The sequence below is a fragment of the Perca flavescens genome, chromosome 13 (genome assembly GCF_004354835.1).
Source record: "Perca flavescens isolate YP-PL-M2 chromosome 13, PFLA_1.0, whole genome shotgun sequence".
NCBI lineage: Eukaryota > Metazoa > Chordata > Actinopteri > Perciformes > Percidae > Perca > Perca flavescens.
In genome coordinates, this window is record NC_041343.1 from 15,384,240 (window position 1) to 15,399,768 (window position 15,529).

General features: G+C 38.3%; 1 protein-coding gene across 3 annotated transcripts in view; it reads right to left on the reverse strand.

Annotated features, from left to right (window-relative positions):
* Positions 1–2,894: 2,894 nt before the first annotated feature.
* Positions 2,895–15,529, reverse strand: part of ppp3ca (protein phosphatase 3, catalytic subunit, alpha isozyme) — a 28,242-nt gene continuing 15,607 nt past the window's right edge. For all 3 annotated transcript variants that reach the window (XM_028595408.1, XM_028595409.1, XM_028595410.1), the window contains 12 exons: positions 14,868–14,992; positions 14,621–14,732; positions 14,088–14,233; positions 13,849–13,988; positions 7,788–7,865; positions 7,572–7,666; positions 6,058–6,183; positions 5,879–5,959; positions 5,245–5,329; positions 4,970–5,067; positions 4,318–4,368; positions 2,895–3,254 (listed from right to left, as the gene is read on the reverse strand). In XM_028595408.1, coding sequence (XP_028451209.1) covers positions 3,079–3,254; positions 4,318–4,368; positions 4,970–5,067; positions 5,245–5,329; positions 5,879–5,959; positions 6,058–6,183; positions 7,572–7,666; positions 7,788–7,865; positions 13,849–13,988; positions 14,088–14,233; positions 14,621–14,732; positions 14,868–14,992 — 1,313 coding nt within the window. In that variant the 3' untranslated portion in view covers positions 2,895–3,078. The remainder of the gene's footprint in view (positions 3,255–4,317; positions 4,369–4,969; positions 5,068–5,244; positions 5,330–5,878; positions 5,960–6,057; positions 6,184–7,571; positions 7,667–7,787; positions 7,866–13,848; positions 13,989–14,087; positions 14,234–14,620; positions 14,733–14,867; positions 14,993–15,529) is intronic.

Consider the following 15,529-nt stretch of genomic DNA (forward strand, 5'->3'; position numbering starts at 1 on the left):
GAAATATGCATGTAGACCCTACAAGAACCAGAAACAGAGGAAGAAAAATAACCATAAGCTAAATTGTAACAATAATAATATCAGCAGTAAATATAACCAGAGTACAATGTTTCCTGTTAAATTGAAGTGCGACACATGATTTTCTTTGTGTTCATTTAATTTAACATCTGAAAACCATGCTATCATGCTTTGGCAGCCTGAAAGTTGCTTTTCACTGAGATTATATTCATTCACACTATTGAACATTTTCTGTACATCAGTACAACAGAAAAAAATAAACAAGGCTTCACACCTTAGAAGGGCATCTCTGCATACAATAAATCAATATAAAATTAAAAGCAGTGGTAATAAGTAACATAATGAAAAAATGGACAAAAACTATCAAAGGAAGCCTATTTATAAAATTTATAAAACAAGACAAATAAAACTATAAATGTAATTCAAAAATTAAAAAATTCAAGTTTACTATTTGAAACACAACTATCACAATTATAATCTCACATAACAATTAGGAACTTAATTGCATGCATTGATGCGTTCCATACCATAGATGCTGTGTTAAAAATCACTTTTAGTCCATCCTTAATTCACATACTTTTATCATTAAATAGAAAGATGAAATATAAAGTAGAAAAAATATTAATGTATGAAAGGAAATTCTAGAAATGTATGTGATACTAAGTATCGCTTGAGGTTGTGGCTTCACTGGTATCGACTTTCCCAAATTATTTATTTTGAAAGAACCAGAATGTTTCCTGTTTTAGTTTGAATTTTGTTTAGTTTCTCTTCTTCTATCAGCCATTTGGACTAGGGCTGGGTACCAAATTCAATACTTTTTAGGCACCAACCGAATTGCCTCCTCGAAAAATGCCACGTCATTCAATACCAAATTCCACTACCTAAGGAGTAAATCTCATTAGCGTCAGTGAGCCAGTAAGCACGCAGCATGCTTCTACCAAGATCTAATAATGCTAGTGATTGGCTGTTACACATTGTAGAGACTTGCAGGAAAAGATCTACGTTACGCACAGAGATGGGGCTGTATGTACTAGGAGCTGAAAAATAAATAAAAAGATTTGTGCCATAATGTGTAATGTTGTAATTTCTTTTTTTTTTTAAATGGATTTTATAAAACTGGCATCGAAAAAAAGTATCGTTCAGGAACCGGTATCAAAGTCACGGTATTGTTATCGGTACCGGTATCACATTTTTTTTAGCGATACCCAGCCCTAATTTGGACATAGGAATTGATGTTTAATTTGGATCACAGTGTGTGTGCACTTGTCAGTGAAGTTTTTCTCAGCCTGTTTTTCCACTGTACTGCACAGTAAAATCAGATTAGATCAGAAAACAAGGTTGGAAAAACAAGAAATTTGTGATTAACACACTTTGATGCAAGATGGGTGGATTCATAAACCAAATGCCTGGCCTACACTGTGCTCAGTTTTAATAAAGGAACTACTTTTACATTACATTTTTAAATTAATCTAAGATTAATTTTAATGAAAAATAAATTTGTCCTAAAAAGAAGCATTAATTAACTCAATTCTGGCCAGGATACATTCTTCAAATAACTTAAATACATCTAAGCCAGCTTATTCTAATGACACAATGGTGTGTGGTTGTTAAATACTCTTTAAACAAAGATGTTTCAATTGTATGCATTCACAAATTTGTAGAATTTCCTTCTCATTTTGATATAGTACTTTGTGCAGCTCTTATGCGTGAATTTGCAGCACAGCAAAAAGTGCAAAAACTCAAAGGGGCTAATGTATACTTGAGTTACTGCACGTATTGTTTTACTTTCTCTTTAGCAACAAGCAGGTGAGAAATAATTGGGTAATGTGTGACAGCAGAGTATGTCCAAAAGTTCAAAATTACTTCTTCTCTTCTTCTTCTTTTGTGGTACAGAAACAGGTGTTAATGCAGCTTTGTTGCCAGTCATAGCAATGCAGAAGAGATGAGAAAAGCCTCTTTCACTGGAGGATGCTCAAGTGTATACTTTTCAGAAAGTGTGTGAGGTATAGCTTGATCAAAAAGTCATGCTTCTCTGATGTGAACTACTTAAACATTTACTAGAGGAAGAAAAATATTGTAGGGATGGTCTGGACAAAAATATAACCCTTTGAGATTCCCCTACGGACGTTGATGAAGTTTCAGTTTTATATGGAATAGTGCTTTCTTTTGCATTTCCCGATGTCAAATCTTGGTGTTTAATCTGTGATGCTGAAGTACCTACAGTGGAACCAAATTTTACAAATGCTCTTTTCATCCCCTCCCTTTCTTCCCTCATCCCCTCCAAGTTACTTCTTGCTAGGAGATGACTGATAATGAGGGAGGTGAGGAAATGAGCAGTGCTGGACAGTAGTGAAACGTACCCAAGAGGAGTTTGATGTCAGACTGCAGTGGATTTGGTGAGTACCCTGTCCTCTTTTCCCTGCAGGATGACGGCATCTTACTACTAGGTAAATTAATAAATTTAAGTCCACTGCTAAGTTCGCACTGCAAGTTTTAAGAGTGGTGTGACTTGGTAATACTAGCAAAACATGTAGGTAAACAAGATTCTTTTCCTCATGAAGTGAATTTGTGAGTCATTCATAATACACTTTATGAAACAGTAACATGATTTGTGTGGCATGGATACTGCAATTATGTCTTCTGTCTGGCCCTGTAATGAAGGAGCAGACATTTGTCAGCACTCAGAACAACACAACCCCCAACATATCAGTCTGTAATTGAACTGAGAAAGGGAACAACAGGCAGAAACAACTTTCAACCACACTTTTTCTGTCAGGCTGCAGCCTTCAGGCCTCTTCTTATCCCTGCACTCTGCTGTGAAACCCAGCCCCAGTCTCCCCCCCCACACACACACACACTCCCACCCTCCCCCAACTGTGCGATGACATACTGTCATGAAAAAAATGACCTTTTTTGCCCGTTTTAGTTTTGCTGCAGATTTTCATGTTCTGTCAGTGGGCTTGGTTTATTTCTCTGTTCTGAGGCCTGAATTCCCAATTTGGCAATGTCTTGCTGCACAGAGCAACAGCAGAACGGTTCTGAGGCTCCGACAGCACATCACTAAATGTTGCTGTTGTCATCCGTGCCGTTTGCCTCTGACATATTCATCTTTCCCATGGAGTGACCCACATGGTTCACCCCGTCCTTGCGAGGTGGCATGCGCTCGTTGATGCGGTCGAGGCCCTTGGCCTCCTCAAAGCTGGCAATCTTGTGCTGGGGGGAGAACCCACGGATAGCTAAAAAGAGAAAACACATATAAACATATCAGGCTCACCTTGTAATGGCATGTCATGCCCTATTATGTATTTCCCCCAAAATGTAATTTATCAAAACAAATTTCTAAACAATCAATGTCTACAAATGTCTACTGCCCTGCTAGTAATTTCAAATAAGATAAACTCTACATGTAAATAAAAAGATTTCTGTACTGTACATTGCTGTTTGTACCAAAGCTTCTTGGTTAGGGAGCATTGATTACCTTTGATATATCACGAGGTATTGAGGCTTCAGGGTGTATATTTCATGTTGATGCTCTGGTCTGTTTCTTGAGCATGCAGCACTTTTTTTGATGGAGGCCATTTATAAGCCAAACCAAAAACAATGAAGTATTGTAGTCATGCATCTCTTAGCAGCACTTGCCTTTGCAGTCCCAGTGTTTTAATTGATCATGGACTTGCCAGAAAAAGATGTTCCTTTTCTATTTAGCTATTTCCCCCCCTTTTCGCCCAGTTTGTGATGACCAATTCCAAATGTGGGCTACAGTCATTGCTGGTGCTAAGCCTCTCTATGTTGGTAGATTGATACACATAGAGAATCCTGGGACAGGAGAGCTTTAAGTGAGCAACAATTCATGCTATCTCCATGAACAGATTCCCTCCCCCCTTGGTACATGTACCCTGACCAAACAGTGACGAGAACTCGATCCCTCACCAGCTTCCCACCCTGCAAATACTGGTAATTGTGAGATGTTTTTTTCTCTTCACCACTCAGGCACACATTAGAAAACAATTAATTAAAAAAATCCTCACCCTACATTACAAATGTTTTATAAAATAGGTTTTGCAGTTCAGTTCCCAAATGCATCCCCTCTTTAAATCCAATCATCCAGTCGTTTGAATCAATGGTACTGCAAAGTAAAGTGCCAGCCATACCAGTATTAAACTTTCCTGTGAAATGTCACTTGATGGAGTTATTATTGTGTGAGCTGTTGTGTGCATGAAGTGTTAGTGGCAGGTGGCCTCTGCAGCAGGAAGCCCTGACAATATGTTGAGAGGGGTTGAAGATGGGGCACAGGTTTACCTTCTCCGTCCTCATCAGTCGTCTCGATGGCTTCGATGGCTTCAATGGTGGCTGAGGGGGGAGGAGGGGAGCAGGTTACTCCTGACAAAGCCATGCAAATGTAAAATGCAGCCCCAGCGGAAAGGTGGCTCATGTTAGGCCAGATGAGATATACATGTTTACTGGCAATGCAGCCAAACTCCGAGGAATGCCATGCATCAATACTGAGATAATTGGTGTCAATCTCTGGTTAGATATGTAAAAAATGAAAAAGACGGATCCATAGAGAGAGAGCGGGACATATATTGAAACAGAAAGAGGTTGAGCTGAAACTGTAATAGATTTTAGGTAATAGGACAGAAATATTGAAAAGTAGTTTTGGTCGGGACTTAGGTTCTTCTCTCCTAGCTTAGATGTGTTCAGAGCATCGCTAAGAGGCCAAAAAAACAAAGCTGGCTGGCTGCTCTATATTTAAGTCGGAGAAGAAGAGAGAGAGAGAGAGAGAGAGAGAGAGAGAGAGAGAGAGAGAGAGAGAGAGAGAGAGAGAGAGAGAGAGAGAAAGAGAGAGGTAAGACCAATGGTGGGACTGAGTTTGTTGATGAGGAAATAAAAAAAAAAAAGATGGAGTGAAGGGTAGAGAAAAAGGCTTATGCTGAGCCTCGTATTAACTCACCACTCTGCAGTGTCTGTTTGCCTCCAGAGAGAACCCCGCTCGGCAGCATGCCAGTGGGCGTCAGGCCTTTAAGCGTCAACACATTTTCACTCTCCTCTCTGCAGGAAACACAGAGGCAGGCATCGAGGTCACAAAACTTCACTGAACCCTGATCAAACTGAAGAAAAAACTTGATGCCCCCATTTTGACAACGGTGTATACATAGACTCACTCTACACACACGTACACACAGAAACACTTGCTACTGTTTTGTACTTTACAAACATAAAGTCTACCTGAGAACTGAGAACATTTTGGCCATTTTCCCAATAGCACGAATCTTGTTTCTGATCACCTCCTTGCGTGCTGCAGCTGCATTGGCTGCAAAAAAATACATACACACCCTGTCATAATAGGCTTCTCTGATACAATAGATGCTGTCATTATAAGCCCATGTATTGCATGATAAACTTGTTGTAGGGTTCTATGACACATAAAATATATGTTTCTTGATGCATAGGATACTGTGATAAAAGTCCCCCTTACTGCAATATACACTGTTATTATAGGCCATGGTAATGCATTAGATACTGTAATGCTCTGCAATGTGACTCTATACTATAGATTATGTCGTCATAGCTTGTATGTAGTGATGAGAAATCAGAAATTGTTGTTATTGTCTATCTGATGCAAAAAACATTGTCTTAGTTTTGTAATGCAATACAGCACAAATCTTTATCTTTTTTTCTGATGAACTGTTATAGTTTTACATAATTAACAAAATCACATGATAATTAACTGCATGTATCAAGTGTGCAGAGCTCCTTCCATGAAAGACCTGATTCTCTGTATGGAGTCTGAATTGAACCTACAATGCACTATTGATAAATATAAATACATTATTAAATCACTATTCACAAAATGTCTTACCATCAAATATCTCATCTTCATCATTCATCATGAGTTCATCATCAGAGCAGATGCTCAGCACATTCACCAGCATTTCTGTGACTGGGGAAGAAACAGAGTGTAGGAACGAGGTGAAGTCATTGAGCAATAAGCTACAAAGATGACAGATTAGAATACTTTGCTTTTGAAACACGTAATACCTTTCTCGCCAACAAATGGCAGAGACCAGGTGAAGACATCCATGAAGTTGGGCAGCCAGTAGGGATGGGGTGAACAGTTGAACTGTCGGATGTTCATGACATTATTTTCATATTTCAGTACAGCAGCTGTTGGGGAAGCAGAAGAGAGACATTAAAGTAAAATGTAACCCATACTGTCCTGTTAATAGCTTGCTCCAAGACGATTATGCTACTTAAAGAAATATTGAATAGAATCAGATTAGGGTTTAAGGGTTAGGTTTTATTTATGACATTTGCTTAAAAGAAATAATCATGTGCTATACAAATCTATGCTTACATAACAAAAACCCTTCAGCGCAATGGCAAACTCAGCACAGTACTCAAACTGTCATTTTGTTTTATAGGGTGCACTGCGCAGAATATTTTCACTGCATACTGTCATAGCCATATGCACAACAATTTTTCATATGCTCTATTCAAATTACTAGTACTCATGTTTGGTGATGTTACGCAGTTTAATATTTTTTGGACATACAGTACTGTATGTTTGAGAACAGAGACAGCAAAAAATGAGACATTCAACCACTAGATGGCCTAGCTGAGGCCAGGGATTGCTGACACTGTTACATCAAGAGGGATAAAGCCACATGGAGATAGTCAGCGATGCCGACAGTCCCTCCCACGCGCCCCATCTCCCATAGCCCATAGCAACCAAGACACATCTGAGAACACAAACAAACGGGGGCTCCCTGATGCATTCGCACAAGCTAAATGCAGATACATTAACCTTACACTCCACTTTGTGCTGTTGAAACCATTTTAATAGGGAAGTCATGGAGCTGTTGGAGCCCATGGTAGTCATTTTGTCAGAAGTGAAGTGTTTTTCTTGAAATCTAACCCAGATGCAGTTAAAATGGAATTGGGGCACCTCTCTTTCACGACACCAGGTTTTACTATTTATTGTTGTAACATTTAATTAAACAGTAAATTCATGTCTCAAGGCTTGCCTGCCCACTTAACATAGCCATAGAAATGATATGATATATGGGGGTTTTAAACAGGAATATATTTATTGGCTGGACCGCAGCAGCCACTGTAATTTTCTGTATATATTTATATTCATAGAGTAGTTTCAATCCTATATTTGTAGAGTGTTGACACAGTTGGATGCATAATGTTATAAGAGTAGCGAAGCTGCTTTAAGGAAAAGCTCAGTGCATAGTGTGGCTTAGCAAGTGTGTGGTCGATCGAGAGGGAGAGAGTGACTGTGGATGTGCTGAGAGCAGACTGGTGTTAGGGTTAGTAGCAGGTAAGTTGTCAAGGGGTAGTACATGGACAGTGTTTCAGTTTACTACAGCTGACTATCCCTGTAACAATATGGCCACAATTTAGCACATTGATCATACATGGTCCAGCCATACATGGACCTAGTCTCAGACCCATTTCTGTGATAAAAAAAACAAAAAAACATTGTTACTGTGCAAAAATATGATACAGATGCAAACAGAAACTGAATCAAAGATGGGTTTTCTGACCTTTGTTGTTGTAAACATCCAGGTAGTTTGGTGCTGAGAAGATGGTAATGAGGGATGGGAATCCAGTGGTCTGACTTTTACGGTACATCCGGTAGCTTCAAGGCGGTCAGGGGGAGGTAAAAAAGGCAGAGATTGTTCTTATATAAGTAAATATGTATTTATTTGTGTTTGTGTGGATATGTGTGTCTTTTAATGTGTGTTGTGGGGATAACATACCCTGCATCTTGTGCTTCATGCGCTCGGATAATTGATAATAGGTTATTGCTCTGTAGGAACTCGCATACAGCTGGATAACTGGAAAGGAGTAAATAAAAATTGGGGTTAGAGACATCTCTGAAAATGGTTATTGGGCTATAAAATAAAAGAGTATGACAAAGTACAAATTAATTCAGTTAAGCACACAATCTTACCATCATTTTACCATTTTCTTTTCCAATCACACAACCAAACTTCATTTAAGCTGCAAGTTACTAATTTCACATACAGTTTCACTCACCAGAAAATGAACAAAGTTATCACTCATAAATGCATTTATGGAAGCCTTGCTGAGGATGATGCAATGGTGTGGAAAACTAATCCATCAGCTACCTGTTGCAGTTAAAACCAAACTAACCCAGTATAAGCGGCAGTCAGAGCTTCCTGGCCCCCAGCTCTAACCTGACAGGAAATGTGCCTGAAAGGAAAGGAAGGCTGGGAGGTAGCTCAGGCGATGCTACACTCACACATGGCATAAGATATGCTCTATGAAATCTAATGCACCCTTTGCAACAAGACTAAAGTCATTTTAAGCTGTCAAGTCTGATGTTGCCTCAGGACAACGTTTTGGATAAATAATATTGTTTGTCCCACTTTTCCTGCTGCTGCTGCCCAAATTTCACAGCTCCCTTCAGCTGCCATTTTTCTTTTAGTTGATGATTGGTATCGTTTATGGTGAAATATAAATACTACTAATTTGACTGTTAGGGGCTGAATTGTCTTTTGAAATTCATATTTCACCCTATGTTGTTGCAATTGCTTTCGGTCTTCCTATGATTTTGATCCTCTCAGTTTATGAATTTGATTTTTTGAGTTTCATAAAATCTTTTGTGAATTTTCTTTATCGGGATTTGTTTTTGGATTGGGATTGTTATTTCTCCACTGGCTACATGCTGAAGTCTTCCTCCGTGTTCTTCTGGCCAGATAAGACAATGAGCTGCCCCATGGGGAAAGATGATAAAAACCACATGACCTCCTATCTGACAGTTCAGACTGTAGATGCATAGTCATGGAGCAGATATGGAGCAGAATCAGATTCAGAAAGCAGTTTGTTGCCACAGTAGTGGAACTACATGGAATGTGCCTTGGTGATTGGGTGAATACATATAAACAAACAAACGAACACATTAAAGATTAATAAAACAATAAACAATAAATACCGAAACAGAGACAAATAAATACAAAATAGTTGTTTAAGTAGTTTAAGCACTGTGTGCAATAGGCAGATGTATAGACAGGATGCAGGTTAGTGCAAAGTGTAGTGGCTAGGGGGGGAACAGGGCCTTGTTTGTAAGGCTGACTGCAGAGGGGAAGAAACTGTTTTTATGGCATGAGGTTTTGGTCCTGATGGACCGCAGCCTCATGCCAGAGGGGAGAGGTTCAAACAGTTTGTGTCTGGGGTGAGAGGGATCAGCTGCAATCTTTCTTGCCCGCCTCAGACTCCGGGAGGCGTACAGGTCCTGGAGAGATGGCAGATTGCAGCCAAGGGTTAGGGTTAGTATTAGGGTTAGCAGATGTAGGACCTGAATTTGTCTCCAAAGAAAAAATGAAAACATAAGACCTGTGTCACACAAGGAGGGACATGTAATCAGAATTGGGACACTTCAGCTGCAGTGTGAATGTAGCTTTCCATTTATTAGCTCTCGCCACAGTTGTTATGTAATACCTAGAAGGTTGTGTTATGTCATTCAGAGACTGTATCATCCCTCCAAACTGTGTCTCCTGGGTTAGAAAAAAAAGATTATAGATTACAGTTTAATTAGCTCTTTTCAAATTTTAATGGCCTCAATTTAGCAACACCTCAATCAGTCTTAGTTTCGAAAAGTCCTTTGTGATTCCTTTGTTTCTTCAAGCTGCTATATTCCAGATATACAGTATATCGGACAAGAAAGAATATCCTTAGATCCATCAGTCGTAAGTACAGACCTGTTAAATTATGTTGCTATCAAACATTACCTTGATTGTTTTTTAATCTGTTTTAGCTATCTTTCTAAGAAATGTATTCTCTAATGACTTTGATAATTGCTAATGAAGTCGAATGAACAAAATATTTGCTGAATAAAGCACTAATGAAGACAACACTCACAGATGCTCTTGGTGAAAGCATTAGCCAAAAGTACCAAATGTAAAATATAAATCAGACACGTCCTTGACTTCACGGCAAACACCCCAGATTTTGTTGGTGCAAGCCAAGTTTCTGCACAAGCATTTAGATATTTAAAAACGTTCTTATAGTCTAAATCTGCTAATTACTGTTTGCAATGATCCACATGGACTGTCTTTTCAAACTTAGACTCCACACTGTGTAATCCCCTTTTGAAGACTGATGCAGTAAAAAACAGAGATACGCTGACTGAGTAAGCTATTCGTACAGTGCTGCAACCAACAACTATTTTTGTTATCAATTAATCTGCCAATTATTATTTTTTGGAATAATCTATTACGCTTTAGCTGTTAAAATGTCAGACAATATTTAAAACATCCATCACATTTCCCAGGGCCCAAGGTGACGTCTTCAAATTGCTTGTTTCGTCAAATAGTCAGATATTAAATTTACAGTGATAATCGAATCTGAGAAACTAACTCTTTTTAAATTATCATCATAATATAATATATAATAATAATAATAATATATCATAATGGTTGAGTTTTGTGACCATCAACTATTTTTGTCCAGACCTACCGTAACCTACAGTACATCCTCCCTGAGCTACAATCCTCTCTTCCGGCATTTTTCTTACAGTCACTGATGCACCCATCAAACGTTCCGAAGTGTTTAAAATATTTAAGTGCTCAAAGGTTTGTGGCGGAAGAAAAAAAAGGATCCTGAGCACCTGGCGAAACTGTGCCATCCTCATATATCTAGGACACATGGCTAACATTCCCTTGGTGGCCAATATATAAATTACAGGAATAGCTGTGTTACACACTAACATGGATATGCTGTAACTCTTTCCACTATGGCTGACAGTACATCCTAATAGAACTGTAAAATGTTATGTAAGTGTATCTATTAAAAACATATCTACATTACATTTCTAACTTAGAAATCATTTTTTTGCATCACACTGATTAAAGATTATTTTTTTCTTGTTTCTTGTGCACAGTACTGACACAAATGTCACATAATAACATAAAAATAAAGATCCAACAGTACACTATGTACTAATTTATCTTTTGTCCGCTCCAACGGTATTTATTGATTACTGTGAGGGAACACAGTACACACACATTGCTTGCCTGCGGCTCACATTCCTTCTCTCCCCTTTGTGAAAACACACAAGTATGTGTTGGTGAGCCTGTGAGTGAGAGAGAGAGAGATGGAAGTGCTGTGTTGTGAGTGTGAAACTGAGAGGTTTTTTTTCTTTCCCTTAAAAACATCCATCTGTCGGGCATCACATTCATAATCCCCCAATATAAAAACAGTCTATAACCATATTCCTAATCACTGAGCAGAATCACATTTTCCTAATTACAATCACTGCACAAGAAATGAGACTTGGTTAGTTGGTGCTTTGATATTGATAATAGTATAGTTCTGACAAGGTTGCAACATGTAACAGAATGTGTAGCTAGTATTATATGACAATACACTTAATACAAACCCTTGTGTGTTAAAGCATTACAACATCACATTATTGAAATGGATTGAGTTGTGTCACTGTCTCCATATTACATATATGAAGCTTTTTGTAAAATCTCTTTAAAATTCTGGAGGATTTAATTTTTTTTAATCAAAAGAGGGGGCACGAAAATTTTACATTCTGACATGAGGGAAATGGTCTTCTACAATGCATCCATTTGGTCGTTGTTAACATAGAAGTTTGATTTAATATCAAAGGAGAACCAAGAGCAGGCATGCATGGCATTTACTGTTCAAAACTCTGTACATATGGGATCTTCTACAATAAGTTACATCTATTACAAACATTCTTCTTTTGCATGACTACTTGAGAGAAAAATGCTTGAGAGAAAAATTGATTTTATGGAACACCTGTATAGGGAGTCACATAATGTTGCCCAATGTGTGTTTGTGTGCACAGTTCATGTATTGAAAACAATCAGTCATTGTCAGTATGTAGCTTAAAGTCAAATAACTGCACTATATGTGATTGCATTTTAATGTACACCATTGTTTCTTAACCTGCTTATACATACTTCTTTTTCAGATAGAGATTTTCTTGCATTTCCCAGGAGAATGTGATTCTCTGTGCTGCATACATACTCTATAGTCGGCAAGAGTCATAATGATGGAGAGGTAAGTTTGAGAGTGAAGGCAGAACAAAGCCATGGGGAGTTAGATGACTATTATAGCAGCATCCTCCACACATCTACAGAATAATCCTCACTAAGCTCCTCTCTCACTGTTAGAAGATGGTTTCTCACCGGTGACCATTTAACAGCAGTGAAAGGGGAAGTTAAGACCCATCACCTGCTTTCTTTTTACTGTGTCCGATAATTGCCACGGGTGCTTGTAAACTCAAAGTAAAAAGGTGATCTTATATGTGAAAATATATCATGAAAACAGAAACGTCTGCACTTTAGTGGAACTATTTCTGATATTATTTGAAGCAAAGGTCACCTTTGACACTTCTGTGCACCCACAAACACACCGAAATGAGAACTACATGTGTTATAATGTCAATCTGAACTGCAACTATTCTGCACATACTGTCAGTCATTTCGTCTTTGGTGGAGGAGTAAATCTTCTGACTTAACTTTTTCGTGATATGAGCAGAACTGCAGCTCCCATGCAGAGGGGTCTGTATTGTTCTGAACTTTCATTAAGAAAACTCTCACAACAACTGCCAGCTAATATCTTCTCCTCACCACCACCACCTACTTCCACAGCCTCTCTTCCATCTCCCAACAATGTTAGGACAGTGCTCCTCCTTCTTTTACATGCTCTGTCATGGCGGTTGAATAGTTGCATCACAAACCTGTTCCCAATTTGTCTCGCTATTATATTTTACTCCTCTCTCTCTGCCTCTATTTTTATTTGACTCCAGGTTCACCCAGCTAATCTTTTGTCTGTAACAATCTGCTCTGTAAGTCAAAAAGACAACCTCTTCTCAAAAAACATTGATAACCACAAGGCAATGTGGCCCATTTACTTACTTACCACACACACACACACACACACACACACACACACACACACACACACACACACACACACACACACACACACACACACACACACACACACACACTATAGGCTTTAAGGATATGTTTATCTATTCATTCATTGAATCATTCAGTCTTCTTAATCACATCTCCTTTCCCATGCTATCCCATTATGCAGGATTAAGTGTATGTCTATTGTTTTGTTCTTTGTGGTTTTGCTCAGGTAGCAATAACTGTTTGATATCTATTAATAATTTCTAATCTTAACATCTATTTTTGATATTAAGAGTTTTGGTTGCAAGGCTTCTGTTTAACAGCCAAATTTCACCCTGTACTCCAGCAATTCTCTTGAAGGATTAAATTAGATCTCATTGAGACTGATCATTTTGGGTGTTGACCTTTTACTGTAATGCATGACATTCCCGTTCCCCTATCTTCTCCTTTCTCTTAAATACACAGCTTAATAAAGCAGAAAAGGTGTGAAGAAGAAACCACCTAATTCATGATCAACCAACACAGGATTCATTTTTTTTTAGCTTACCGTATATATGAGGCAGGATTTATTGTTAAAGTATTCACAGTGTGAGTTGCAAACTTTCATTTATTTTCCTACTACTACTAGACCTGTAACGAGCCACATGGGTTAAGCTAATGGGATCAGTGCAGTGTAGGATAGGCACTTGATGCAGGTGATTGCTCGCAATGCAAGATGGCATAAACACACTATTTCAGACCATTGAATGCATTAAAGCAACTCTGCAATGTATCATTTAGTAAATTGGGATTTTAATGCAGTTAAATATCTAAGTATAGACAATAACAGTGTTATAAAGTTATTATAATCCAGAATGACTGAAGTTGCTGCAGGAAAGAAGTAGAAAAAGAAACGGCTCACCTGTAGAAGTAGGAGCAGCCTCGCACTGTGTTGTGGCTGAAATATTCCTGGGTTTTCTCATTGCCAAAATCCTCCAGAGGATCAGACCACAGCAGATCACACATGGGCCCAAAAGCCGGCGGCTCCTTGAACCGATCCAACTTAACATAAAAAAGCAGAAATGCCAGTTTTAAAAACTTTTTTTTTAAAACAACCAATGTACAGTAAGGCTTGGTGGTGCTGAGGCAGTATGTTATTACCTTTTTAATGTCATCTAAGGTGTGTATTTCAGGTGAGAGCCCACCATGGACACACAGAAACTGTTGGTTCATGAGTGCAGCCAGGGGAAGGCAGTCAAATGCATCCATACATGAGTCGTACACCTGCTCTGAGTACTTGATTTTACCTGACAGAAGACAGACGTGTAATCAATTCTCTCAGATATAACACAATACTGTATGCACATCAAAAGAATCAGAAGCAGTTTAACTGGACAAATATCTTTGCACATAAAAATAATTATTGCATGTTGGTTTGTCCTTGTGAGACATCTTTATAGAACTACACAAAAAAAAAGGAGAAAGTAGATGTGTTTTGCTAGAAATAAATTTTAAATTTTTCTCAGACAAATCCATCCACCTTTTTTTGTGCTGTCATACAGAATTAACTTGACAGTCAATAGAAAGGTGCGTTACCAAAAGTGCTCCAGGCTACACATGAAATTAGCAAGACACAGAGAGAAAGATATATAAACAATAAAAAAACAATATGATAAACACTTATATGTACTCACATTCTTGTTTGAAGGTGAAATACTCTGTCAAATGTCTACATTCATGATTTCCACGAAGTAAAAATAGTGTCTTTGGATAGAGGATTTTCAGCGACCAGAGGTATAAAACACACTGTCAAAACACATACATGAACAAAGTATTATTTCATGCAAAAAGCTGTATAACTTATGTTACAGTGATAGTATATAAAGCTTTCTGCAGTTTGTTAACCTCATGACATACTTAATGATATTCTGATGGTTTTACCTCAATACTGAAGTAGCCACGGTCCACGTAGTCCCCAAGGAACAGGTACCGTGTTGTGGCTGGTGATCCTCCCACTTCAAACAGCTTCATCAGATCAAAGAATTGCCCATGGATGTCACCACAGACTGGAAAACAACGAAAGGACAGCAAACGTTACATAATCAAAGAATTTGATTCAACATCTTTGTCTGCATCTCGGGGTTTTGCGTGTAAGTGTGCACATCCATCTTCTTCTTTTTTTGCATGTGTGACGGCGGAAAAAAAACCCAACACATTTCTCATGTTCAGCACAGGTCTGTAGTATCATTTGGCTATTTTGACCTATTCCATTCAGTGAAACAATTACAGTAGCCTCACTATGGGTTGATACAACTCTCAAACCTCTTGTAGCTTATGAAACCCACTCACAAATAATTGGAAACAGTTGTATTGTTATGAAGCTAAAAATCAATGATGTTTTTCTTCCAATAAAAGACGCCTGCATTTGTAAGGAGAACCAGAGATCCACTTCTTTTATCTATTGGTTCGAAGACAGAAAACAAAAGAAACAGTAGAGAATATTCTGGCAGGATGTCATGGCAGTACAGAGTAGTATCAGAGGTATCACTTTGTATCAGAGGTGTCTATCTTCTTTTCATGCTCGCAGGTTAGCTTTATAAATA